Source organism: Rhamphochromis longiceps, linkage group LG13 (genome assembly GCF_057381845.1).
Source record: "Rhamphochromis longiceps isolate RC_006_pf linkage group LG13, R_longiceps_female_GT1.1, whole genome shotgun sequence".
Lineage (NCBI taxonomy): Eukaryota > Metazoa > Chordata > Actinopteri > Cichliformes > Cichlidae > Rhamphochromis > Rhamphochromis longiceps.
Genome location: NC_140569.1, coordinates 15,073,803 through 15,100,257, shown reverse-complemented (window position 1 = coordinate 15,100,257; position 26,455 = coordinate 15,073,803). Strand labels below are relative to the sequence as shown.

At 39.6% G+C, this 26,455-nt stretch overlaps 3 protein-coding genes across 5 annotated transcripts; 1 reads left to right on the top strand and 2 right to left on the bottom strand.

Annotated features, from left to right (window-relative positions):
* Positions 1 to 834: 834 nt before the first annotated feature.
* On the bottom strand, positions 835 to 5,085 carry LOC146655527 (glutathione S-transferase omega-1-like). Its single transcript, XM_085427936.1, has 6 exons — positions 5,019 to 5,085; positions 2,921 to 3,029; positions 2,617 to 2,839; positions 2,421 to 2,522; positions 2,223 to 2,329; positions 835 to 1,144 (listed from the first exon to the last, which is right to left on the bottom strand). The coding sequence occupies exons 1-6, from the start codon at positions 5,044 to 5,046 to the stop codon at positions 994 to 996; spliced, it is 720 nt and encodes a 239-aa protein (XP_085284062.1). The 5' UTR covers positions 5,047 to 5,085; the 3' UTR covers positions 835 to 993.
* Positions 3,467 to 21,967, top strand: cfap43 (cilia and flagella associated protein 43). Of its 3 annotated transcripts, none has more exons than XM_085427933.1 (38): positions 3,467 to 4,701; positions 5,417 to 5,670; positions 5,766 to 5,862; positions 5,966 to 6,133; positions 6,272 to 6,350; positions 6,454 to 6,604; positions 6,703 to 6,785; positions 6,869 to 6,997; positions 7,106 to 7,222; positions 7,318 to 7,395; positions 7,496 to 7,644; positions 7,831 to 7,934; positions 8,095 to 8,244; positions 10,168 to 10,328; positions 10,489 to 10,653; positions 10,746 to 10,876; positions 12,479 to 12,635; positions 13,402 to 13,509; positions 14,876 to 14,953; positions 15,304 to 15,408; positions 15,555 to 15,659; positions 15,754 to 15,870; positions 16,365 to 16,550; positions 16,736 to 16,942; positions 17,113 to 17,199; positions 17,348 to 17,428; positions 18,256 to 18,384; positions 18,475 to 18,594; positions 18,675 to 18,782; positions 19,020 to 19,106; positions 19,201 to 19,289; positions 19,386 to 19,602; positions 19,773 to 19,885; positions 20,024 to 20,189; positions 20,304 to 20,474; positions 21,231 to 21,311; positions 21,426 to 21,579; positions 21,663 to 21,967. In XM_085427933.1, exons 1-38 carry the CDS (start codon positions 4,523 to 4,525, stop codon positions 21,833 to 21,835), a joined length of 5,034 nt encoding a protein of 1,677 aa, XP_085284059.1. In that variant the 5' UTR covers positions 3,467 to 4,522; the 3' UTR covers positions 21,836 to 21,967. The 3 variants fall into 3 exon arrangements, with proteins under 3 accessions (XP_085284059.1, XP_085284060.1, XP_085284061.1); XM_085427934.1 differs by having other exon boundaries at positions 21,647 to 21,823; XM_085427935.1 differs by lacking the exon at positions 3,467 to 4,701 and adding an exon at positions 5,118 to 5,349.
* On the bottom strand, positions 21,854 to 23,170 carry sfr1 (SWI5-dependent homologous recombination repair protein 1). The gene is made up of 3 exons (XM_085427937.1): positions 22,778 to 23,170; positions 22,284 to 22,628; positions 21,854 to 22,181 (listed from the first exon to the last, which is right to left on the bottom strand). The coding sequence occupies exons 1-3, from the start codon at positions 22,868 to 22,870 to the stop codon at positions 21,993 to 21,995; spliced, it is 627 nt and encodes a 208-aa protein (XP_085284063.1). The 5' UTR covers positions 22,871 to 23,170; the 3' UTR covers positions 21,854 to 21,992.
* Positions 23,171 to 26,455: the final 3,285 nt, after the last annotated feature.

Genomic DNA, 26,455 nt, shown 5'->3' with positions numbered 1-26,455 from the left:
CTTTTGTCCTTTTGTTTCACCGGATGTTTCCCATTTTAAATCTCATGTGAGTCTGTTTCCTTTACTCTCTCCACTACTGACCGAGTGTCAGCCCAGAGGGACCATTTCTGCTGGTTCCTTTTGTGGTTTTCGACTAAATGCCGTCCCTTTTTGAAATATGATTAATTCATAGACTGTTATTCAAACTGTAATGTTTGAATAGTTACTCCTACACAGCGCATTGGATTTTAAGTGCAAAGCTTTGTGTGCACCTTCAACAACAACAGCCACACCAGTGCACACATGTACTGACTAACTCTGTCCTCCTTTGTTGACCCGCAGCACCTGCAGCTCCATTGCAATCCAGGAATCCTGGTCATAAATAAGCACAGTTTTCACTATACATAGTTTTCATTGCATTTTTCTTGAGAAATTAAAAGTTCAAACAATGTCTTTTTTTCCTTGCAAATATATATAAACAAAAATAATACAGACCAACATGAATCAGCACTGTTAAAAGCCTGAGCAACACCCATGTCAGTTACATAACACCAGGCTGACTACCTAAGTGCTCCACCTAGTGGTGGCAGATTTTAATCACCAAAACTACACTGTTCATAGAGTAATTACTGAAGCGTGGTCACACATTTCAGATGGGACTGATCTCTACACTTTATCTGATATTTTTCTTGTATTGTTTTGGTGGAGCTCCAGTTTATCAAATGACCACACTCTGTGGCCTGGAGAAAAGCATGAAATTGTTTGTTTTTTTAAAGCACAAACCCCCCCCCCCCCCCCCCCCAAAAAAAAAACAAAACAAAAACCCAAACAAACAAAAACCCAAACAAACAAGGATGATCATTTCATGGATATTTAATTGAAAAAGTTATTCACATTTTTTCTTCAGATGTTTCCCTTTACACGTGCCACATCAGTATTTTGATACAGACCTGACTCATCGGACATATAAAAGGACGGCTGAGAGTTTTGTTCAGTGGTCTCACTGCTAATTTTCTACAGGCCATAGTCATAGTCAGGTTTCCCATCAACATAGGTCTTGTAGAAGGCCTTGTAGGTGTCTGTGCTGTACATGGTGGCTTTAACAGCTGGATCCTCCCGCATGCGCTCTGTCCACTTCTTCAGCTCAGGTGTACCATCCAGACAGCTAGAAGACAAAGAAAGTAATTTAAAGAAAACTGAATGACAGAACATGAATACACAGATAAATGAAAACGTTAGGCAAATGAGACGTTCTGTTTCAGTAATATAAATATTCAGTTTGATTTAAATAGCACCAAATCACAACAGCAATTGCATCAAGGCGCTTTATATTGTAAAGTAAAGACCCTACAATAATACAATAAGAGCAGGTTCCATTAATAAAGATGAACTAAGATTTAATTTTAACCAACACCACTCTTACTTAAAAAACACAGGCTGAAGCTGTTGGACTCAAACTCAGTGACTCAAATGCTGTTGCAAACATGCTATGTGAACAAGGCAGCATTCAATGTAACCACACTCGTCAACTCGTAACTATCATCAAGTGAGATTAATGCATCAGTAAAGTGTGCTAAGCACAAATTTAGAGTTTTCCCTGTCAAGGAGCCCACTCTTCTTTTACCTTATTTGATCAATGTTTGCAAATTATGCTTAACACCATCAACATCTGTAAAATTCACTTTGCACTTTCAATTTTAAAGAGGCAAAATAAATATAACTTAGGAGTTCTTAAGATCTGCTCTTCCCTGCAGCATTGCTTTACTTGGAGCTCCTTTTGCCATTATATGGATTTTATAGTGATTCTTTATGGGTCCCTATCAGCAGTTCCTCTGATAATGTCTATGACTAAAAGGAGGCCGCATTCGATTGATCCACATTGTGTGGCGAAAGAGCGAAATTATGTCATGTGTCCCCCTTTGTGCATTGAGCGCAATGCAGAAAATCTGTCTTTAATCCAACACTGTGAGGCGTGTAGTGTCTCACTGGGTTCTCAAGTTTTGACAAGCCAACAAACACAAAGAAAGCCTGAAAGTATACCACTTGCTTCATAGCATACCCTTCTGGTCTCACAAAAGGAACAATGACAAATAGCACTGATCAATGTGGGAATCCCTCTTCTTTCTCTTGTCTAAACCTTTGTATAGTTAGGTTCCACTCAGATGACCTCAAGTTTCTTTAAATTATTGTATGAGTTAAACATTCATTTTAAACACCCTTTAAACTTAAAGACTGCTACTTACTGTTGCAACTCAAAGGTCTCCAGCCTCTCAAACCAAGGCCACATCATGTAGTCAATCATTGTTATGGAATCACCACCAAAGAACTTGGTCTTCTTGTTAGCAAGGTCCTATGATTGAACATTTTTGCCTTTACAAGCTGTAATATTACATTTTGAGTTAATGGACAAAGAAACTACGGGATTCAAATACATTACCTACCTTACTTAATTTGGCTAATTTTTCTTTCAGTTCAGCTTCCAGTCCAGAGACATCCTCTCCATTCCTTCTACCCATTGGGATCTTGTAGAAGTATGGTGTCACCTGTAGAAAATAGTGACATTACAATTATTTGGTGATGGTTGAAAAACAAAAACCAAACCCTTAACATTTTTATTAAAGTTTTCATGCAACATACTTTGGAAAAGTGCTCCAGCATCATCTTTTGCTGAGCCTTAGCAAAGGGAGAGGAGGGAAGCAGCTTCTTTTCAGGGTAAACTTCATCCAGGTATTCACAGGTGATGGGTGACTCGTATATCACCTCACCAGCAGGTGTCTCAAGCGTTGGGACAAGACCAAGAGGATTCTTCTCAAGAAACCAGTCTGGTTTGTCTTTCAGGTGGATGTTGACGGTGTCATATCTGAAACACAAAAGTACCTACGTTATGTTCAGTGAGTGGGATGAGATTTGTAAAATCAATTGTAATAAAATGCATGTTTACGTGATTCCTTTGGCATTCAACACTAATCTGGTCCTCTGGGCAAAAGGGCAGAACCTCATGCTGTACAGTCTAATGTGGCCTTTGGGCACTGGACCAGGTGCGGCACTACCTGAGGGAAACAAGAAAAGCTTAAAAACTAGAATAAAAAAATACTGAGGTGGAAAGACTTCTGAGGGTCATTCATCAAGTTATTTTTTGATTTCATTAACCACTCCGAGAAGAAACTGTCAAGTATTACTGCTTTCATTTTTTTGTTTGGGCTATTTTTCTGTTATTTCTGCACAGTTATTTGTCACTAGAGTTAGACCTAGGACACAGCAAATTTATGTTTTAGCATTTCGGCATAGCTGAGACAGAAAATGTGATGCAGTTGTAGACTGGCAGCTGTATGCTCTTAATTTAGTCTTTATTTCACAACACGTTTGATCAGTGGCGGTCTTAGCCTGTTTGGCGCCCTGGGCGAACACACCCTCTGCCCCCCCCCTCCTGCCCCCACCCCACACACACACACACACACACACACACACACACACACACACACACACACACACACACACACACACATTAAGGATTGTCCATTGACATAAAACTGTTGTCGGACCCATACTGAATTTCACCAGAGAAACACACACACACACACACATATGAAGAGAGAGAGTATGCATAGTATGCAAACAGCTACCAAACAGCCATCATAATTCATCATACAATGAGAACAGGACAAATCAACAATTGACAATGTCTAATTAATATTAAAACCTGTAACATAATGTATTGTTTGGAGTTTAGTCTGTTACTGTTGCTATTTTTACCATTTCTTCTTGGAGCAACTGTAACCCACATAATTTCCTTAGGGATTAATAAAGTATTCTGATTCTGATTGTTTCAGGATGACCTGCCATTATCCAATGACACGTCTGCTTACCTGCATCTTTTGCTCGTTTCTCCTCCTCTTCTTTTCTATTTTTTCTAAACTGAGCACCTGATGGCTTTGAACTTTTCTTGTCCATCTTCCATTGGTTTTAATTTTGCACTCCAGTATGAACACAAATCCCCCATATCGAGGAGCACCACAACATAACCTAACAGACCTACACCTTAGTTCACAGATTCACTTTGTCTAGGGTGTATTTCTGGGATTTCACACAACCCAGGATTCAAATCATGAATACATAATGGACTTGGATTTACATCATTATGAATGAAATGTGCTCTATTTGGAAGCAGCAGGGCCGCTCCCCTTTCGACGGGTTGTGTGTGTGAGACTTTAAATCATCAAACTGTAAAATATAAATTTTAAATTGTTATTGATCCCTTTACCCCTGGTCCTAAAGTGCATATTTATTTTCTTACTCTTCTTATATATATTGTTTGTTTACTTGCACTGCTGTGGAGCCTCGTCGTCTCGTCTCTCTATATACTGGGCTGTATGTAGCGGAGATGACAATAAAGTTTTACTTTGACTTCAGCAGCAAGCAGGCGCACCGAGGGCTCTCGCGCTCACTTTTCGCGTATAGAATTTCGAAAAAAACATTGGTGCAAATTATAAGTCTGTATCATAATGTCTGGTGTTTTGTTTTTATTTTGCGAGTTGGTTATTAGATGCTGCTCCAGCCAGCCAGTGACTCCCCCGCCGCCCCGCCCTCTCCTCCCTGTGCCGGAAGCAGCAGGAGCACCTCGCAAACGGAGGGCGCCCTTATTCCAAGCAAATGGGCAATAGAAAACCGATCGGTGCCTATGCCATTTCCAGTATGCACTGGCATGACGTCGGGGCAGCATGAGTACGAGCAATTTTTATTTTTATTTATTTTTTTTACCGATGCCCGTGATGCCGCCCCCCGCCACGATGCCGCCACTATGCCGCCCCGGGCAACCGCGCGTGTCGCCCATATCAAAAACCGCTACTGCGTTTGATGACACATACTAAAAATGAGTCCATTAAATGGGCTATTTGATTTGCAACTACAGTGTATCTGCGTTTAGCTTTAGTGTTGTATCTCGTTACTTCCTAAATTCTCCCCTGTAATCAGTTCAGGGCAGAGGAAAATTCATCAATAGAAAGCCTCCAGTTTTAGCCGAGTAACAGCGTAGGTCTTACCATTAGCGAAACATTTTTCAGTGGACATGTTGGCACTTGAAGTGGTAGACGAAGAGCCGAAACGGTGGTAGACGAAGAGCCGAAACGGTGACCGACTACACCTGACCGAGAAAGAAAGTCAGAGAGCAAGCAGTATGGCTGATTATTAATTTTATACACTATTTCCGTGGTGGGCGTGTCAAACAGCGCCTCAGCCAATAGTGTGAAAGGCGGGTTACTATGGTTACACAACGCTCTCCCGGTTGAAAGTACTTATAAACATTGCGTAGTTTGGCTTTTTTTTTCTTCTTTTTAATCGTAAAATGAACGAGTTTGGAAGTTTAGAACTCAGGTATGTTGTCGCTGCAATTACGACACTGGTTATTTGTTAACAATTAACTGATATTGGATTGTTACAGGTGGATACAAGGTTTCGGAAACAAAAATACCGAGTTTGTTGAAAATAAAACAGTATGCTACACATGTGGGAATCATATATGTTTCCTGAATTTGGAGACAAGGACGCAAAACGCGTTTCCGAGTCCTGGCAGAGGCATTGGTGCATTGACAGCCAACGGAAACAGTGGGATTTTTGCTTTTTCCGAGGAAAAGCTATCCCCGTCGATATATGTGTACAGTTTCCCTGAGCTTCAGTTGAAGAATGAACTTAAGGGTAAGGCAGACGTACTTTAATTTGTTAAACTGCCACATTTTTTACTGTAATCCTGCCAAAGATGTGGACTTTTGCTCATTCATCTCTTTCTTTAGGAGGAGCACAACTGGACTACACATCTCTGGCATTAAGCCACGGTGGTCCATATTTGGGCTCCTGCTCCTCTCTTCCTGACCACATCATTACTGTGTGGTAAGCCACTCAAAGCAGAACACTGCCCTATACTGTGTACCATGTGTTTTCAGTTACTCGGGCTGAGCAGCAGTGTAATAGTAATCATAACCTTCTGATGCAGGAACTGGGAAAATGCTGAGCTACTTTGTTCTCAACCACAAGCTGGACAGGATGTCGTTTCCTTGGCATTCAACCCCATGAATTGGCTTCAGCTTTGTTCCTTGGGCACTGCTTCACTCACTGTCTGGAATATTGCAAAGAGTGACAGCCTTCATGTCCTGCAACCGAGGTAAACGCAATACAGCAAATGCATGTGTTTAAGTTTCTTTCAGCCTTGCTGCAAATGCATGGAAGGTTGAAAGAAAGTGGGGAAAGTAAAGAGTCAAATAATAACATATATGTGCATATCATATTTGTCATATTGCAGTACAATTAAGCTTCCAGCACCTGGTGGGACCTTTAGTGAGAGCCAGGCACCATCCTCTCAAAATGTCAGCAACATTATGGTAACTTTCTAGTTTGTGTGATATAACTGCAGTTTTTAGATCTTTAATTTATCCATAAAACAATTATTTTTTCCATGACCCAGCTCTACATGTGTTTGCACAGGCCAAACTCCACCAGAGCACCAGAGCCAGGCTGACTCCTTCTGCCATCTGCTGGACAGCCACTTCAAAGCTCTATGTGGGCTGTGCTGAAGGATTCCTGCTTCTTGTTGACCCAGAGAGCCACTCTGTCTCTGTCCTTTTCAATCCTACAAGTAAACAAACCCACACTTGGATGTGGAACATATTTTTTACCCAATTCAGAGACTAGAAAACACATTGGACATATTATTTGTTCTTCATTTTTGTTCAGGTGCTGAATCTATCCCTGAACTCAGAAGAAACAGCTTTCAGCGTTTAACTCCTAACAACAATGGTTTGATTGCTGTAGGAAAGGTACAAGCCCACTCAATGGTTACTGTATTAATGTATACAAGCACATCAAACATCAGGCAATTTAATATTGTTCTGTGTTGCAGGAGAGCGTGGTACACCTGCAAATCAAAGGGAGTCAGATAAACATTGCACAAACGTGGAAGTTAGAAAGACCTGTCACAACTGTGATGTACTCTCCTGACTATAAAACATTACTTTTTTCCTCTAATACCGTAAGTACTTAAGTGCGCAGGAGCATAACATGATATAGCCTAAAATATCCAAATAATAATATGTTACATGACAGAAAAGAACAAACTCTGACACCTCCTGCTTTTCAGGGGCAGATATATGTGTTGAACCCAGCCCAGTCAGATAGGATTGTGAAGATCTTCGATGTTCTCAGTGGCAACTTTGTGACAGCAACTCTCTTGCACAATGACAAGAACATTTGTGTGGTAAAGCATCTGTGTTGCTCAAGAACTGCAGCGTCTTGTAATTTGGGCCTGTGTCTCTTAATGAGCAGTGATGTTTGTGTTTACATTGGTTGCAGTCCTTGAAGGAGTCTGGAGAATTGCAACTGTGGTCCTCAGATGGCATCTGCATCAGTTCTCTCTCACTCCAAGTGGAGGTCAGATTGCCACCAGGAGAACTTACAGGACAGAGCACTTTAATATAAAATGTGTAAAATTGACATTTTTAAGAAAAAACACAAGTCTCTTTGTCTTTAGGTGACATGTCTGGCCTGCTGTCCTGTTGCACACTATGCAGCTGTAGGAACAACTACAGGAAAAGTGCTCTTTATTGACCTAAACCAGGAGCAGAGGCCTCGCCTGGTGCACGAGGTTCTCCTTTACCACAGTGCTGTTGATCATTTAGTGTAAGTATCTTCCATTTTTGTGATGCTTTCACGGGCATTTCAGTTAAAAACTGCACACAAAATTATATTATATTATATTATATTATTATATATTATTATATTTGTGACATGGAAGCATGAATTAGAGGGTGACTTCTTCTCCCCTTCTGCTCAGAAAAGCAAATAAAAATGTGTTTACTTTTACAGTTTTGATCATGACGGGCACTATCTTTTCACCGGTGGCTCAGATTCACATATCTATGTCTTAGAAGCTAGGCCGTCCAAGATGTTTTCAGTCATAGGGTACACAGGTAAATGCTTTTATTCTTACTCCTTTCAAAATATTATAAATCAACATTAAATTACAGCACACATCAGTGTAACTAGATAAGAACTGTCACACACTGTAGCGTTGCAGAAATGTGTGGTCCTACTACTGTAACCAATGCAATGTGTGGGTTTATTTTCCAGTTCTTTCTGGATGCATTTTGTCTCTTTCCGCTCAGTGCAACAGGGACATGAACGAGGTGAAAGTTCTTGCACTGTGTGCTGGTGAAGAGGACAGAAAAAAGGACAGTAGCCTGCTTACATTGCTCTCTCTGCCTACCCAGAACCTTGGAGGTACAAAACTAAAAGTGTTGATGAATTCTCTACTTAGTCTCTAGATGTTTAAATCATTTTAAAACAGTTTTATGATAGGACAGAGTTGTTCTTTAAAAAAAAAAGAATCTGTAGAACATAAATTACTGTGGTACCTTTTTAAGAGCGTGAATCCCTCTTGAAAAATAGTAGGATTTTTTGGCAGTGTCTCAGAGGCAATGTGAGAATCTCAAGTCTAATAAATGAATCATTAAATCATGGGGTAGGGTAGTAAACTAAGGCAGTTAAAAAAAATGTAAACATTTAGCCAAGGAGGGGCACTGCATACATGAGAGGAGTGAGGTTTGAGAATCTGCAAAAAGCAAAAATTCATTTTGAAACCAAAAGTTGAATCATCTCCTGTGGGCGAGGAGAGGTTTGGAAGGTGATTAATGGAAATAAAGTACAAGCGAAACTTAAGGATCATGTCCTGGTTCCCGTGGTTTCCTTTATATTCCACTTACAGTACTGTGAAAAGTCTTGAGTCACCTATCCATTCTTTATGATTTGTTTCCAGGGAGCAAGGCTTTCTTGTCTTTTCTTAAAGTGGTCTTTAGCAGTAGTTCTCCTGGCTTTCTGAAGGTCTTTTGAGTGTTATGTTGACATATAACAAAAAACTTTGGAACTTCTCACTCTTATTGCTTGTTTATGCCCTGCCCTTATCTTCAACGTCATGCTGCTCTGTTGTATCTTAATTGCCCCTTGGGGATAAATAAAGTCTTTCTGATTCTGAAAGAATCAGTTTTAAATTGTATCTTTAGGACTTTGTTATTAGCAGCTCGTTGCAAAGGCATGAATTTTGCTTCCATTTCTTTAGTCAGATTTTAAAAAGTCCCAAAAAATGCATTTTGAAAGGCATACAATTTTATTTTTTCTTCAACAAGATGATTCCCAAAGGTGATTCCTTTTAGCTAAAAACTTTGGATATCTTGACATGGTGTACAGTGTGTCCTTAAAAAAAATTGAGGAAACTTGAAAAATGAAGACAAAAGAAGTGGGAGGACTAAAAGAACACACACTGGGACACTATGAGCCATAGATCATCCTCCCCAGAACCCACACCTAAACATTATGGAAACCACGTGGAATCTTCTTAACAAAAACAAAAAAAAGCAGCCATCATCCAGAGAAGAGCTTTAAATTTCCTTCAAAAAACCTGGAAAATTACTCCTGAAGATTACTTAATGAAATGACAAGAAGGCTGCCTAAAAGAGTTCATGCTATATTGAAGAATGAAGCTGGGCATACCAAATATTGACTTTAAAGATTTGATAGAACTGTGGAAACTGTTCTTGTCTCATGTACTATATTTCCATTTATGTTTGCACGTTTCACTGCACCTATCTCCCATTGTAGGAGCAAAATATAAAGAACTGGGAGACAGCCTGAGATTTTAAACAGTACTTTACACAGGTTTAATAAACGATGAATGATAGGCTTCTTCTTGTCTTCTGTTCTTATTGTTTTAAGCCTGAAAAAATGCATTATTTATCCATTATGTTTTATTTATCCAAGGAAATATCTTGGCAGTGTTCAAAACAAGGAACCGACACTAGACCACGTTCCCATAATGGATTAATAGTACTTAACGTGATGTATCACACAGAAATGTTTAGACATGTTGTTACTGACACAGTTAAAATGAATACAGCGAGTGAACAGTTTACAAAATCACACCCTTTATTTATACAGCAGACTGGAAAACTATGTTGGGCAACACACACAAAGACACAAAGAAGAAGCAAACACCAAATTGAGAGTTCTAATACTAACGCTGAGATGCTAGTTTGCTTTAAGGGGCCATCTTTGAGATTAAAGCGACAGAAAAAAAACAGGCTTGGCAGTTTGTAATTCTCAATTTATCTGTTTTTCATTGCATATTACAACGTGTCTGCTGTTCTGCAGGTCCAGATAGTATAGACCGACATGGTTGCCTGTCTTCTCACGTCCTCAAAGTGTTCACATTCACCGTGCCTCGTCCACTTACAAGCTGTGTTCTGGGATTAAGTGAGATCTTTGCTTACTGCCACAGGAGTAAAACACTTCAGCGATTTGTACTTCCTGAGGTTTGCTGCTGTCTTTTTTGGCTTTTTTCTTCTCAAATCATCTGTATAACTAAGTCACAGCATAGCATCACTCTGATTTGTTTTTGTAGTTTTACATACGTAATGGTCTCAGGTGTGCATTTTGAATCTTATTATTCTACTCTCTGATCTGTTCTCTCAGGACAAAGGGGATCTCTCTGATCAACAGAGAGTCGAGCTGAAACCAGTGCAGGAAGTAAGGGGTCATCCACTGGGCCCTGCCTCTCTTGCTCTCTCCCCTCACCGCTTATGGTTGGCTTCTGTGGCCCGAGATGGCTTACTACGGATTAGACAAACTGCGTCCATGGTTAGATCTCATTTAATTTCCTGTTTTTCATTTTTACTGTGAATGTTTTTGAATCCTGCTTTTCATTCCCTGTGGCGCTGCCACACCTCTAGGAGCGGTACATTGAACTGCAGTGTCACTCGTGCCGTCTCGGTGGAGTCCGGAACGTGTCCTTTTCCACAGACGGTTGCACACTCCTCACTGTAGGCCTCAAAGATGGCTCTCTTGTGTGCACTAACATCAGGTAAAACAAGTTGCACGTCACGCTTACATAATGCACAGATGTGAACAGCAGAGGGAACCGTTGCTCACAGTCACCAATAGGCTGATGAGGGTTACGTAAGGCAGGGCTTTTTCTCTATTATAACTGGCAATGAAGGACAAAAGTAAGTAAATATAACTTAGTGTCCAGGGGAATATCAGCAGGAAGACAAAGATCTAATAAAATTCACAGCACAATCTTTCCTCAGAATAACATCCCACTCACATTCCACATCTGACTACAGCAATTGTTCCTGCATGCTTCTGTTTTCAAGTCGTTTTTATCTTAAAGGTTTTAGTGCTTCAGAAATATTTTGTTTTGCATGCACCATTTGCGAGATCATGGTGTGTATAACCCACTGCCTATATTATTTATATAATAATAATATTGCGAATAATCTGTAAATGTAACCCCAATTGACCAAGCTATATATATAATGTTTAATTTATCTGTGACAGATACTCTAAAATGTTCCCATGTTATTAATTATAGTTTCAATTGTTTTTTGTCAAAAACACAAAATTTACAAACAAAATTACATATTTTAGGCAATCCTTGTGTGACTTTTATCTTTGTTTCAGTACTGCTAAAAAAGACTGACTGAATTAAGGATTGACTTTATTAAAACATGGCAGTATCATTTTATTGGCAAACATATATCAATGCTTTTGTTTAAAGCAAAAGCTAAGAAAACATCTTTCCTCTCGATTCTGTTGTGTTTTAAATGTTTTCTGACGTTGAGCTGTTTTCATTGTCACTTTGGAATCTGCCTCAGGGTGTTGTAGCGGAAAAATGTCACTACTGTAAGTCTGTTAGCCGTGGTTCGCTGCAAGCAGACCTACTCATAAATTTCCATCTTCTCATCACTGATTTAGAAGTTGGAAATTTACAATAAAATCAAAGCCAGTAATGTTAAAAACGGGTGTGCATGCATGTTTCTGGGATCACAGATGATGCCACATAACAATCCATCATATTTTCAGTAGGATACTTTCTTTGAGAAACAATGAAAAGTTTAATTGTTTCAAATTCAGATCCACACTAGAAAACCTTTTCATTATGATCCATATAAATATACAGCCTGGGCCATAAACAGACCTCTGAGGTGATAACCCTATTCTAACTCTGTATTTTAGAGAAGGAAAAGAACAGATTTTTTTAAAATACGTTTTTCTTTTGTGCTTCAAGTAAAATTATTATTATTTTTGTTCCCTGATTGACAAAACTGTATAGAACAGTTTAATTGCACAGTCCGATCGCCTAGGGTTAAAGTTACATGCTTAGGCTCTACAAAGATTCATTGCACCGTTAAACCTGAGGGGGTTAAAGGACATGCTTGATGATAACATATATTTTTATTAATAGCAACAAATTCCATGAAAAGATCAAATATTATCTGTGCAACCAAGCTGTGTAGTCTGTTCTCAGAGATTCTTTTGTCTAGAAACTCTTAAATGGATTTGTGTGCGCTGTTACTTGTGCCTTCATTATGATCAATTCACCGTTGACTGCGGTCTTCTCTTAAAATGACAGCTGATAAATACCTTTGCATATTTTTGTGTATTTCTGCTTGGGTTCACACAGAGTTAAAGGTGGGGATGTCAGTACGATGAATGAAGCTACTCAGTACAGCAAGTCTACGGCTTATTTCTTGAAGAATATCTTTGATACTGAAAATCCCATCCTGATTAACTTTCCTGTGTGGGGTCAAGTGTCTCCGGTTGGCACGGAAACTCTAGAGGTAAGTAAGGTTAAATTGATCCATTGCGTTCTGTTTTACTGTAAAAACATGCTCTATTTGCTCAGGACAATGGGCTAAAGCTATTAACTAACTGCAGTCTAGTGCTGTAAAAGTTTCCTTTGTGCAGACTTCCCTGCTTCCATGGCCTCTAGTAGCTCAGTGCTGTTTCTTAACTTCAGCTGTTAATGATTTTAATGTGGTAGGAAAAAAGTAAATGTTTTTCAATGCCTCACAACTCAGTTCCCAAACTACAGCCTCCAAATCTGAAGGAACGCCTCCCCGACAGAGCTTTAACATAAACAGATTTAAGTTATAATGTTTTGTTATGCACGTGACAAACTTATTTTAAGCACCAATTAAACCTAACTTTTTCTTCTTAAGAAAGGGCCTGATGTTTTTTCGTTACTCCATTTAATACACTGTTTTAATTTTCTTATATTTTGTTTTTAAAATATGTTTGTTACTGGATTTTTCATGTAGGTTTTTTGTTTTTAGCTCATTTCTTTTAATTGTCATATATGTCTTTAATTTTTTTAAATCTTTTTTTGGCCATATTGTACTTTATTACTAAACTATTCAGCTTTTTAAGCTGGTTTGTTAGAGGCTGTAGTTAAAGTTTTGGCTGTTGTAACATGGGAATTTTCCAGCTCTTATGCTAAATAAAGTATATCTTATCAGTTGTAATAGATATAAACTGCTATTTATTGCTTGTGTGCCATTTACTGTTTACTTATCTAAATCTTTGAGTTATTTTTATGTGTCATAGGTCAGTGGTGGACCATCTGTCAATGTGACAGAGCGAGATAGGGACGATAACAACCTCCTACGTGCTCCACCTTCACAGCCCACCTGGCTGGAAAGCAGGCGAGAGGGGGTCAGTGACTAATATGCTGTGATATTTGTGGTGGTGGAATGACATCTGGATGTTGTCTACTATTTTTAGATACTTATTCTGCTGGGGGGGTTTTCTACGCGCTTGCAGATTGGAAGGTTACAAAAGTCCCCTTTGCACCAGTGTGTGGTATCTAGCTGGAAAAACAGCTGTGTGGTTTTTGGCATGCAGTCACTCTGTGCAACAGCTTGATTTATTTTTTTTATGGAGTAAGAAAACCAATTAGCTATAGGTATAGCGCAGTAAAGAACATAAACATGTGTAAGAGCATGTTAGGTACTTTGTCACCTGACAAAGAATTTTGTTAACAATAAATTGATGTTGAAGGTGTGGCAGGTTTTTAAATTTTAGGTTTAGCAAACCTCACTGATTATCTTATCACACATCGGAAAGAGGCACTTTCTAGTCTGATTTATGCTACATCTACCACGGCGTTGTGGGTGGGCCTAAGGGGCCTGAACCCACCCACTCCACTAACGGGCCCACCGTGATAAGATGAGTAAGTGTCTTAGTATTTATTTTCAATTAATACAAAGGAAATATTTAAATAAATAAAAACTAAATGTGTTTTCCTTTATATATAAGTAAAAGGTGATATTTATGAAGTTATCAAAGGCAAATTCTGACCAATCACAACAACCCATTTCACATGAACCATGACCTGATAAATCTGAGGGAGCACATCACAGTTCAGAGGTTGTTCAGCAGAGGATGAAGAAACTTCTCTGAATTTTTCTGATACGATCATGAGGTTTTACTCAGTTTGATTCTGGGATTTTGGTCATACTGAACCTTCACGGCTTCTTTGTTTCAAAATATTAGACGAGTCTCAGCGGGGACAAAATAAAATTTGTCCTGAGAACTGTTAAAAAATAGGTGGCAGGTCTGTTTTATATTCTCTTTCAATGTAGAGGCAGTTTCTATTGGGTTGATGAATATACAGGGCAGTGCTGTTTTCTCACTGTTGTTATAAGTCAGTGTAGCTCACCCTCTCATCCATAAGAGGATTTATTTGTTTCTTTGATTACACTTTGGATCTCTGTGTTTAAGAGGATGAACATATTGGTCTTCACAATCCACAGCAAGAATATTAATGATAGATTGAGTATTGTTTTTTTCATTTACACATGCTTGTGGGTACGCGCATGCACCCACTTGTAATAAATATAAGCGTCAGGATTAAAATCAACTTCTATAATTACTTTGTCCACAATCGGGATCCTGGCACTGACTCTGTGCTACAGGCTGAAGTGTTTTCTTTTCTTGTCAGTAATTACTATTTCTAATTTGAATTTTTACGAGAGATTCTCGATTCTTGTGAATCTGACAGTCTACATGTTGTCAACAGCTTCTAAAAGAAGATCAAGAGAAATACTCTGAGATGAAGAAGAACCTGATGGAAACCATCAAAGAGTTACGCGACAGTGTAAGTGAAGTTTATTACAAATGCTGGTATTAAAAAGATTAGGAGAAAATTATAATGCCCATGCATAAAACCTGAAAGAATTTAACACAATTACTGTGTCAATAAACGTTTTTCAATCCACTGAGAATTCTCCGTACTTACAACTATACTTAATACCTGAACAAAACCTACATACACGTAATTAGAGTGATCTAAAAACAGATTTCATGTAGCCAAAATACTCCATATCTAAAAGCTAAAAACTTTATGGTAAATACTATACAGCAGATAAAGCATAACATGATATTTGAAAAAATGATAACAGTTCCACAAAGAGTGGGATCCCTGCACTGTATTTCCTGTGATGTTAGATCCAGGAGATGATACGTGACAGTGAGAACCAGCCTGAACACTTTAACCTGGATGTTGAGGAGGAGAGGAGACTCGAGGCCATGGTGGAGCAGGAGGTCACAAGGGTACTGCTACACACACACACACACACACACACACACACACACACACACACACACACACACACACACACACACACACACACATACATAAATGGGATGACACTTTAATTCTGAATTCGGGTGATTGTGAATTTGTTTCCCTGTTGTAGGTGAGGACGGAAATTGAATGGGACATTGTAGAAAAATGTTACCTCCGTGATGTCCTAAAGAGAGAATGCTGGGATACCATGAAGGTCATCGGCAGAACCATAAAGGTGAGAAGGGTCAGAAAAAAACAGCGAAACATCACACTGATGACTTTTAACATTTTTTAATCATCGCAGTTTCTTTTTCTCTTGTCTGCCGCAGGCCTTTCACTCTGACCTTGAAGTGCTGAACTACCCTCTGAAAGAGCAAACAGCAAAAGAACTTGAGGACCTTTGCAGGGTTCAAAATATGAGGAAGTTAGAAAAAGCTGCCTGCAGCGTAAGAAAAACAGATCCAGAAGCTCAAACAGTTTAGATTCTGAGTAGCACTGCAAAGAAAGGCACATGTGATGAATTTGAACCAGTTAAATCGTGTTGCTGTTTTGAAATGTGACACAGAAATGCAGTAATGCAGCGCTGAGTGGAAGCTGCGACAACGCAGCCTCCTCTGTGTTTTGGGTTTTCCTCTCTGGAAATACATTTTATGGCTGAAGCGTTCAAGTCAAAACAAGTTTACAGCTACAAAATGATTGGATGCCATGAATCTCAGTCCTTCATCTGACCTTTCACTGCAGTAGCATTTTGAAATGCTTGAACACATGCCAGTCCACCAGTGTTGAAACTTTTTTAGATTTATAGCTGTGTGGCTAAAAGTGAGTTGTTTCGATAGTTTTATCTTAGTGCAATGTCCTGTGGATGAAGTTTATAATCACATGGCCACAGATTCAGTCCTCACTGTTTATCTCAGCCCTTGTGTCCACCTTTAACCCTCAGCTAGGCAACCTAAAGAAAGATCTCAGTGCACAAGAAGAAGAGGAGGAGAAGAAAGTCCAGGACGCTGAGACTGCCACTGTGACGGGGAGTATCTCGGCTCAGTTAGGATATTCAAATCCTTATGTCTACGATCAGTTCAGCCTGAAAACCATAGAGCAGAGGATCAACCAGATTGTTTTGTTACAGGTGGGAACCTGTTTCAAAAAGGTGCAATAATTATGTCTTTATATTCAGGGAATATCCAGAACTGTAATTAAAACACTTTCTTAAAAATAATAATTATGGAAATAAAGAGCAACTTCATCATATTGTCATGCTGATCATTAATAGCAGGTTTTCTTTGCCCAATTTCACTAATCTGCACATTGCAGGATGTGATTTATCGCGTCAAGACGGCTTTCAACGCTGACTTTGAGGCATTACACAAGCAGAAGATGAAGGAGCTCAAACGTGTGAGAGACAGGAACAAGCACATCAGAGAAATCATGCTGCAGCTGGACATGCACGAGGAGCTGTGGGAGCCCAGCCTGACCAACAGCGAGTGGCCAGAGAGGCTGCTCGCAGTGGAAGTCTCTGAGGTTACTGTCCTCTTGAAACATCTAATCAGTTCACAGAGGGTTCAGAGAAAGTTCAGGGGACAAAGCATCTGTACAAGTTGAACTGCTCGTTTGTTTGTTTGTTCTTTTACCAAAGTGTGAAATGGTGTGTGGTTTTTGTCTTATGAGATGTCAACTTTGTCCAACTCCAGATAAGAGCTGAACGGTACCTCACAGCGGAGCAGAAAGAAGAGGAGGAGAGGAGAAAGCTGGAGGAGGAACGTCGTTTGGCTGCCCAAGTATGCTGCCACAAAACAAAAAAAATATGTTTTTGTTTTTCGGTTTTTACATGTTAAAATACTTCCATAAAGGATGATTGCTTCGATGGTGAGGATAGCTCAGTTCTGCCATGTTAATGGGTTTTGTTGTTCTATTGTTCAATTGCAGGCTGATGATTCTAGAGAAAGGGCTCTTGATGACATGATGGATGGAGTACTTGAAGTGAAAAAAGAGGACATCTTGAAAATGGTGACCATCAAAACATTTTTTTAAGACATTAATGCTGAAGTAGACCAGTAGACAGCAGAACACAGTATGAAATATTATCTACTCACTTCTTTGATCAATCTGTTAATTTTGAGATTGTCTCCAAATGCAGAATACAATTAAATATAAAATAGAGTTTTATGTTAAATGAACTGGTACCTATGAAGTGCCCTTCTCCTCTTAAGCCCGATTCAACCGGGCTTAAGAGGAGAAAAAAAAAACAGTATAGTTATAAACACACACACATTCATGTAGCACTTTATTCTGTGCCTTTGAAAATCATGCTTCAGCACCTTGACTATTGCCGCTTTGACATGCAGACTAGAGTAGCCAGGAATTGAAACACTGACTTTTTAATTGTTAGATGATCTGCTCTCAAGTGGGAAGACGGGGTTTCGGGGGTATATGGTTGAATAAGACATTTGAATGCTGTTGTAGAATGTAATTCAATTTAAAAAACAGAAAACCAAACCAAAACAGTCTTTTAAGTTAGAAGATAATATAAATAAATACAACATGATGTACTTAGCTATTTAAAACTATACTGTTTTTTAATTACTGGTAGTTATAGATAATAATGTATTCTGTAATTAGATAATATAACATATTAGAAAGCTGGTCCACATCTCATGTCTTTGTTTCATATTACATACAGTCTAGCCAGATGAACCACGTGTGTGTGTGTGTGTTAATGATGTCGCAGGATTTCTTTCTTTTTTTTAAAACTTGAATTCTTTTCTAAGCAGCGTCAGTTAAATTAGACAAATGAGCAAGAAGGGCACATAGTTTCTATTGAATTTACTCCACAGGAAATACCTCTGCCTGAGTTTGTTTTGACCAAACCTGACATTCAGTGGAGTGAGGAGGAGAAAAAAGTTTTCAAAGAGTATGAAAAGAAAGCCAAGGAGCTCAGCGAGGAGAAGGAGAAGTACAAAAAGGTATTACATAAGATGCTCTTTTTGCACTGATCTGAATTATAATTCACTCCTGATGTGAATGGTAACAGTCTGTGGCCTGTGTTGTTGCAGCTACTGGAAATTGAAATAAAAAAGCTTCACCAGTCCACCAAGGAAGCGACCGAAAGGTTTGATGAAAATCTGGCAAAGCTGTTAGAGAAGAAAGTGAACTGCACAGTAGCTATATACCAGGTAAGCCGTCTCTTCTCATTTGCCCCTTGCAATGTCTTTTATAACATCCTGCTTAAAATTGGTTTCGGTGTATCTTACAGGAAGAGCTCAAGATCACATATCTCGTTGAGTCAGTCCTCAGAGAAGAAGAGATGAGAAGCCAAGAGCAGGAGCTCAAGCTCCAACTTGAAAAAATGTTGGCATACAAGGTCAGAAAACTGGTGCACAGTAATGCTGTAGGAATTTATGAGTGCCAGCTTCACACTCTGTTCTTTGTGAGAAATGGCAGTAAAATCATCCAAAACTGTAGAACAAAACCTTCTCTTCGTTCAGGCATGTTTTTTTAAGAGCTAACCTGTGTGGCACACTCATTTTGTAGGCTTCAAGACTGCTTATCGCTAATTTCCATACATGCTCGTCTCCTCTAAAATTGGTTCCTCTGACAGGATGAAACTGAGGAGAGGTTGAAGAAGCTGGAAGATGAAGTAGAGTTGTTACAGGAGACGTATGACAATGTTGTCCTTGAAGACAAAGTAAGCCAGCTGATTAAATACCGTACTAAAATCATGGCTGAGAGAGATGGCAAACATAACACAATATAGTAACCTAACGTCTGTGTCTCTGAAGTCGCTGGATAAAGACTTCAGGAGGGCATTTTCAGACCTTCCGAGCCATATGGTCGATTGCCTCTATAAGATGTTCAAACGCAGACCCAGGTTTGTTTCCTGATTGATGGCTACGCATGAAGAAAATTACATAATTTGAGTTGTAAACTGTTTATCGTTTTTTGTGGGCAAATTTTCACCCCACAGGGCTCAGAAGATGAGGGCCCAGATGGACAACAGCAACAATTCTGACCCGTTTAAAGAGCATCGTCTGTGTGGTTCTCAGGCCCCTGATGCATTCAGCCAAATGCTCAGAGCCATGGACGAACTGGACGCTCCAGCGAACATACCAGAGGGCTTGAGCACAGTAGCCTGGGAGAAATTCTGTCACGTTCGCAGAGCTAAAGTAGAGAGCGAGCAAAAGGTATGACGACGAGGAGAGGTTAAATATGGAGGAGAGTTGCTGTTCCATTAAGATATGCATAAATGTGCACAATATCTTACTCCGGCTCAACTTATGAATAGATGTAAAAAACAACTATTTCCATTCTGTGCTTGCAGTCATGCACTCACTGCTGGACACGTCTTTTTCAGGTAAAAACAAAAGCTTTGACTCTCGCTGAGATGCAGGCGTTCCTGCAGAAGAAGAGAAATGAGGATAAAGCTGCTCAAGAGGAAATTAAAAATCTTTCTAAAGCGCTTGAAAGGTATAAATCAGATTTTTCACTCTGATTCCAAGCAGTTGTAAAACAAGCCTTAAACTTAATGACTAGTGTAAGTACATTAAATCTATTTTTTAATGGAAGAATGACCCGTGAGTGCTTCCCCCCCCTCTTCTGCTGTAGTCTGCACCGGAGGAGGACTGATCTCCTGATGGACACCATGGTCCAGATAATACTTAAACAGGGACAGGTGGAGGTGACTACCACAGACCCAACTGCTGACAACGCAGACACCGACTTCATGCTTTACCACAGGAGCGTCGTGGACAACCTGAGAAATGTCATCAGGGTCAGCCTTTTCCTACTCTCATCACAAAGAATTTGATTTGATTCAAACCAAATTGGTCAAATTCAGGTGGTTATGGTGTCGTTGCCTGCTACTGATTATTATCGCTATGCTCAGACACTTGCAGAGCAGAAAATAACATCCATGGTGGCGTGCAAAGACGTGCGTAAGGGCATGATCCAGCTGGAATGGGAGAACAAGGTGATGAGGAAGCAAATAGAAGACCTCTACGACAAGGAGAAGAATATCAAGATGCTACGACTCTCAGAGGAGCAGCAGAAAATGACAGTAATGTAGATTCTAAAATATGCTAACACTGCCTCTTTTTAAATGTTTTATTCTAAACTAAACTGAAACAATGAATAGGCATTACGCTGTATAATTCCAACTTATGAAAACGTTCAACATCTGCTTAAAATAATAACAAAATGTCTGCGTTTGAGGTTAAACATTAATCCCATTTGCATTTCTGGCCAAACCTCAGGCGGTGATATGAAGGCAGGTATTTGGCAGCATCACATGTTTTGCGGGCAGCAAATTGTTACCATCCTCCAGCACAGATGGATGATCTTTTATTGAAGACACACACCCTATTCACGCCAGCTCCCCACCCTGTTTTTTCCCCTTTTTCAGCTCTTAAAACTCTTACTCAATAGGCGGAGACTGGTTGGAAGATTATCCTGTCCTTCCGTTCTTTTTTTTTTAAAATACGTTTTACTTTGTTTACAACCTAATTCGCATTGAACACGAGTAATATCACAAGTTAGAGCGCTGCAGTTGAGAAATAAAAAATACAGATCAAATGAGTCATCCGTCATCTTATTTTTAACAAGTCAATGAGCATCGCATGTGTTTCCAGGCCTGAATGCCAGCTTCCGTTGGAAAAAAAAACTTCAGGTAGATCTTTGGTGGCCATTTCCTGCCATTGTTCAAGCCCATGAAACCAACCAACTAAATCCAAAGTTTTATGATGAAGGTGTTTTACTTCAACTGTTGTTGGATGCTGATTTTCTGTTCTTTCACTGCACACTCTTTTCTTTTCAGCATCGCAGCAAGTCAGATCAAGAAAGTCACACATCCAAGCAGATTTCCAGTTTGGAGAAAAGTATTGCCTTGATGGAAATGGTAATAAAACAGTAGCTACATGTGTGTAATTTGTGCAGCTGACTGTTCAGATAAAATGTGCATTTTTATTTCAATTTTATGCAATTATGCAAATGCAATTATTTTTAATTTCAGACTCATAAGAAGAGTGTGCAGCAACGCTTAAGAAAGATTGAACAGTTAAATAAGCGGGCAGCAGCAAAAGCTAAAAAGAGCGCCGATTTAGAACAGCAGCTCCCTGAAATGCAGGTCACCGTGTCAGAGTTGAGACACATCTGCAAAGCAGCAGGTAACGAAAACAGCCATTTCAGCTCTAATTAAACACAATGCAAATGGGAGTTTTCTTCATCTTCTAGCATGTTTGGTATTTAGCTATGGCAGAAAATGAGGCTGCTGCACGAGAAGAGCGCTACCAGGAAATCGTTAAGAGGAGCAAGTTGAAGGAACTCGCCAGAGCTCAGGCAGAGAACCTGGCTTTCCTTGGGGCAGAAGTTGAGCGTCTCACCATGAAGAACTTTCCTTCGCTTGATCAACTGAAACACTAATGAGCAAAGCTTTCTTCTTCAACAGATTTTTACGGTTTTATTTAAGCTTCTCTCAGCAGATAAATTGAACATAAAGTGTACAACTTGAACTGTAGCAGCAACAAATTAAACAATAAACAGGACATCTGAAATGTGATTGTTCCCCTGTAACATTTTATTAGGTAGTGAAGTCGTCCTCTGTGCGGTCAAAGTGCAGAATGCTCTCATCCAAATTGAACAGGTCAATCAGCTCAGACAAGCTGGCTTTTCGTCCATCAATAGGGACTTCTGATTGCAGTTCATACAGCGCAGCTTGAGCACAATGCCGCCACTTATCAATCAATGTTTGGAGATGAGTCAAATCATTCTGTGGGAGAAAGATGGGAGAACCTGTCGTGAGAAATTGCCAGCTTTGGTTTAAGTAACCAAAAACATATCCCATTATGTTCCATTTAAATGTCGCCAATACCTTGCTTCTGTACATTTTAACCATCTTGAGTCTACGTAGAGTCTCTGTTTTGTCTTTCACCTCCTTCCTGAGACGTTGTGCAAAGTCTCCTGAAGGATATTGTGTTGATTTGGGAGCAGGCCCAGACAACGTTTTACTCCCTTCTCTCTCCCCATTTCTGTTTACATCAACACTGCTTAAAACCACTGGAGGATTATTAACGGGCTGCTGGCAATCTGCTGAAACTTGTTGGCCATTCTCCTCATCATCAACACAAAGGCGTTTGGCCACAGAGAGGGGAGAGATGAAGGAGCGCCTGGATCTCTTCAGCCTCTCCCTCAGTGAGGCACTCAGCTTCGGTTGATGCTGTGGGGGTGACAGGAAAGAAAATGACTCACAGGGAAAGTGCATGGGCAAGTTTTGATAGTTAATTACAAAAGTTCCTATAAAGTCAACCATCATGCCAGGTTATATTATGTAAGACAAATGGTGCTTAAGCCCTTCTAACACCTTACCTTCTCTTTGTAGTCACACGGGCTTGACTCTACTGAACTACATGGTGAACAACAGTCCCTCTGTAATTTAGCTGCTTTAGGTGTGATCTCCATCGCTGAAACTTGCTTTGAATCATGTAAACTTCATAGTTTGGAAGGGTAGTTTAAGTTAGCCAAGTGGATATCGTTAGCTAGGCACTTATCCATTTATCACATTTTAACAGACGCGGCTGAAAAAACAAAACTACTTTCAGCACTTACAGTAAATGAAGGGTTGTTAAATGCTGCTACAATAACCACTGAGCAGCCAACAACTTTCACTAAACGCAGACTGAATCAGAAAGCTAGGACCGACGCGAGACTTTTTCCGTATTTTGCGGCTCGAAACCTTCGCAGTCTGTGATTGGATAGAACGTAATGACGTATTACAGAAACGCATCTTGGGAGCTGTAGTTAGTATAACATGTAAGGCACAAAATGTTCTTTGTGCCTTAAATCCGGTGTTTTCATGATATTTCTCAAACTTACAATAAATCCGTATGATTATATTGACTCGCTCTTCTGCTTTGAGAAAATTATACATGCAAAATTAGTTAAGTGTTCCTAAAAATAATTTTTTTGAACTTGAAAAAACCTGCTGGAAATACAGGTTACTTACAGTAAAACTAAATAAAGTCAGGTAATTATAAGAAGAATATTAGAGTAAATTATATTTCTCATTAGATTTTAAAGGATAAAGCGTAACATTCAAGAAGTAAGGACTTCCAGTGAAATTAAACTCAACTATGCTGCTTTACAAAATAAAGTGCCACAGGAAACACAAAGTAAAACTGATTTGTGTGGACTGTTGACAGGTTTAGTGCTGCTTGTCACCCTTGTTGCTAGGGTCGAGTCACATTGTGATTCAGCTCTTCTCATCAGTTGATTCATTTCCTTTAATGGGCTTATTTTTAACTCCTCCAGACCGATCCATTCATGGTTTGTTTGGGATGGCGTTCAGATGTTTGCGATCACCTGCTTTTTTTTCTGCTGCCTTGAGGATAAAAAGTGGGAATTAAAACGTGAGGCTGCCTGGACTTGAACTTCAGCACCTGGCAGTCTGATATTACACACCTTAGGGATCTGGGGATTTTTGTCATATTATATGGATGAATGTTGCAGGGCTGAAAGCTGCAGTTAATTACTATGTGTGAGTCAGGAGACAGTTTTCAGTGTTTTTTTTTTTTACTTTTGAAAACTTGACAAAAACTCTGTGCTCAGTCCCCAACAATATGGGTAGCAACAGAGCCAATGTGAGACAGCGAACGCAGGTGCCATGTCTTTCATCAAATACAGGTGTGCAGGCTGGGCACTCTTAAATATAGACTCTAGCCATGTTTTTGCATGCTATTGTCCCCCTTACTTAAATTATAAGATATGGTCAGCCTTTTGCTTCCCCTTTTCCAGTGGATTAGACGCTACTGGGCTGTGCACAGACTGTCACTTGACTTTGGCTGAAAGGGTGTTTTGTATTTTGGGTTAGCGGGTTATTTTGATTTCACAATCCGCTGTGTGCTGGTTTCCCTTTAATGCGTTGCCAGTGAGCCTCATCTGTAAAACACTTCCTTATCTCCCCTCCAAGGTTTACATAAACAGCACATAAAGACCAGTAAACTACAGTCTGACACAGGGGCCACAATATGGGGACACACAGGTGATAAAAATCACCTGGCTAGCAGCGAACTTGAGGCCTCCTGACATTTGGTGTCACATTTTCCACTCACTTTCCATATTTATCCAAAGAAGGAAAAGGACAGGTGTTATTAATGGCAGCTCCTTTCTGTTTAAGTGTCCCAGTCAGAGTCACAGTGTCTGCAACACTCTCACTGTCAAACTGAACGGTATCAGTGCCCTGAAACCCAAGACCTATCTGGACCATAGCCATCAGTAACTTTGATTTACACTTGTTCTTTTCTCCTGCGAGACGGTAAAGTGTCTGCTTGTGAAAAAGGATGCAAAAATAACGTGGTTTCAAAATCAAAGTCAATTTGACCTTTAACCTGCAGTAGCTCAGTGATGGCTGTACGAGTTGGATGACTGTGGTTGTTACGAATCCTTCCTGATGATCCCCCTTGAAATAGCGACGTGTCATCTTTCACTGTCAAAGACTGAAGCAATTATGTTGACCACATAGATCAAAACCCACATTCCTTTTCAGAAATAATAGTCTTTTCATTTTGGAAAACAAAATAGTCCCAAGTGTGTCTCCCTGTGTTAAGGTCATGCTCTTTGTGTTGCTTCTTTTATACAATGAGTTTATTGTTCTGTTTTTCTAATGGTGCATATGATTATAGCCTTCATTTAATGTTCAAATATCCATCCATCCATTTTCTCAACCACTTATCCGGTTCAGCAGGACTGGATCCTGCAGTACTTTCAAGTCATCTACGGATTATATTCTCATTTAACTGCTAAATTATTAGGTCTTGGAAAAGAACTAAACAAAGTTTCCTACAAGAAAATATCAAATCACTTATTTAGTTCAGCAAACTCTCCCAAAACCAAAGAACGGTGCAGGCTATAATCAGAGATGGCACTAGCTGTAGCTGTAGAATATTTGGTGCTTGAAGTATTAATTATAAAAATAAATGGCGGTTATTTTTCTGTAAGTCCGCAGAATCAAAATGTTTACGGCTCAGGAGTTTTACAAGTGAGAAGAAAACCAATAAAAATCAGGAGGTTTATAAATAAACTATTACATGCTCTGTCTCTCTCTTTTAAATTTGCATGCACTTTCTCTGAGCCAAGTATCGTCAGAAGTTCCCTCTTGGTATTTATTTATTATACCGGAGAGGTTTACTAGCTCAACTTAGAGCAAAGCCTGATGTCTGTGCAAAGTTGAACCTCAGCTTCATCTCTTCAAACACCTCAAAATGCCAAGCCAGTCTGTTGAGGTTTCCCTTAAATCATCTTCTATAGTTAAATACAAATTATGCCAGCAAGAAAAAAAAAGTCCATCTTTCAGCTCTGTAAGTGCTGACTCCTTTACAAAGAGAACCAATAATACTCCTTCAGAAAACCTAATTTGTACTATTTTTCTGTCAAGAACATTTAATCATTTATGTGTACATGCCCGGTTATCCTAATAAACCCTGAACAAGATTTTTTCTTTTAATTTTTCTGCTGTGTAAGCATTGTTGAACTTCCTGTCAAATCTTTTGAAGCTGTTTCCCCCTCTCTTCGAACGAATAATAAGAGCTTATCTGGAACAGCTGTTATCCTCAACACAAACAGGAGTGTGTTTCATACAAAAAGGCTGCACAGGCCAGTCTGCTGCAGCTCCCCCCCACCATCCTGGAATCTGTTGCTTTCCCTTAAGATTTGGCATTATTCAAACTTGCACATAGATGTGAGCGGAGCAGCAGCTCCTCCTCCGTTACACTGTCCTTGGGGCCATTTCTTTTCCATCCTTTGAGCAGATTAGAGTCATACTCGCTGTGAGTCATGCAGGGTGGGTGGATGTCTGCACAGGGTGTGGTGGGTGAGGGAACCTACTGGCGCTTGCGGCTGCCAGTGTAGAAATAAAACATCTATAATTTAGCTGCAAAATTGCATAAATGTAAATGAATGGATGGAGAACTTTTATTATTATCATGCAGTTAAAAACAGCTCGTGTGTCCTCTCATTTGGTGACTGCACGTGGTGGAAGCTGTTGATTTC

Bases quoted from the DNA above. Each gene is read 5' to 3' on its own strand.
- cfap43 (XM_085427933.1), top strand. From the start codon at position 4,523: ATGCTGCTCCAGCCAGCCAGTGACTCCCCCGCCGCCCCGCCCTCTCCT. The intron at 7,645-7,830 runs GTAAGTATCTTC...TTACTTTTACAG, and splicing joins AGTGCTGTTGATCATTTAGT to TTTTGATCATGACGGGCACT. The intron at 17,429-18,255 runs GTGACCATCAAA...TTTACTCCACAG, and splicing joins AAGAGGACATCTTGAAAATG to GAAATACCTCTGCCTGAGTT.
- LOC146655527 (XM_085427936.1), bottom strand. From the start codon at position 5,046: ATGTCCACTGAAAAATGTTTCGCTAATG. The intron at 3,030-5,018 runs GTAAGACCTACG...TGTTTCCCTCAG, and splicing joins TGAAAAATGTTTCGCTAATG to GTAGTGCCGCACCTGGTCCA. The intron at 2,840-2,920 runs GTAAACATGCAT...TTTGTGTTTCAG, and splicing joins TTGAATGCCAAAGGAATCAC to ATATGACACCGTCAACATCC.
- sfr1 (XM_085427937.1), bottom strand. From the start codon at position 22,870: ATGGAGATCACACCTAAAGCAGCTAAATTACAGAGGGACTGTTGTTCA. The intron at 22,629-22,777 runs GTAAGGTGTTAG...TCACCCCCACAG, and splicing joins CGTGTGACTACAAAGAGAAG to CATCAACCGAAGCTGAGTGC. The intron at 22,182-22,283 runs GTATTGGCGACA...TTTCTCCCACAG, and splicing joins TTAAAATGTACAGAAGCAAG to AATGATTTGACTCATCTCCA.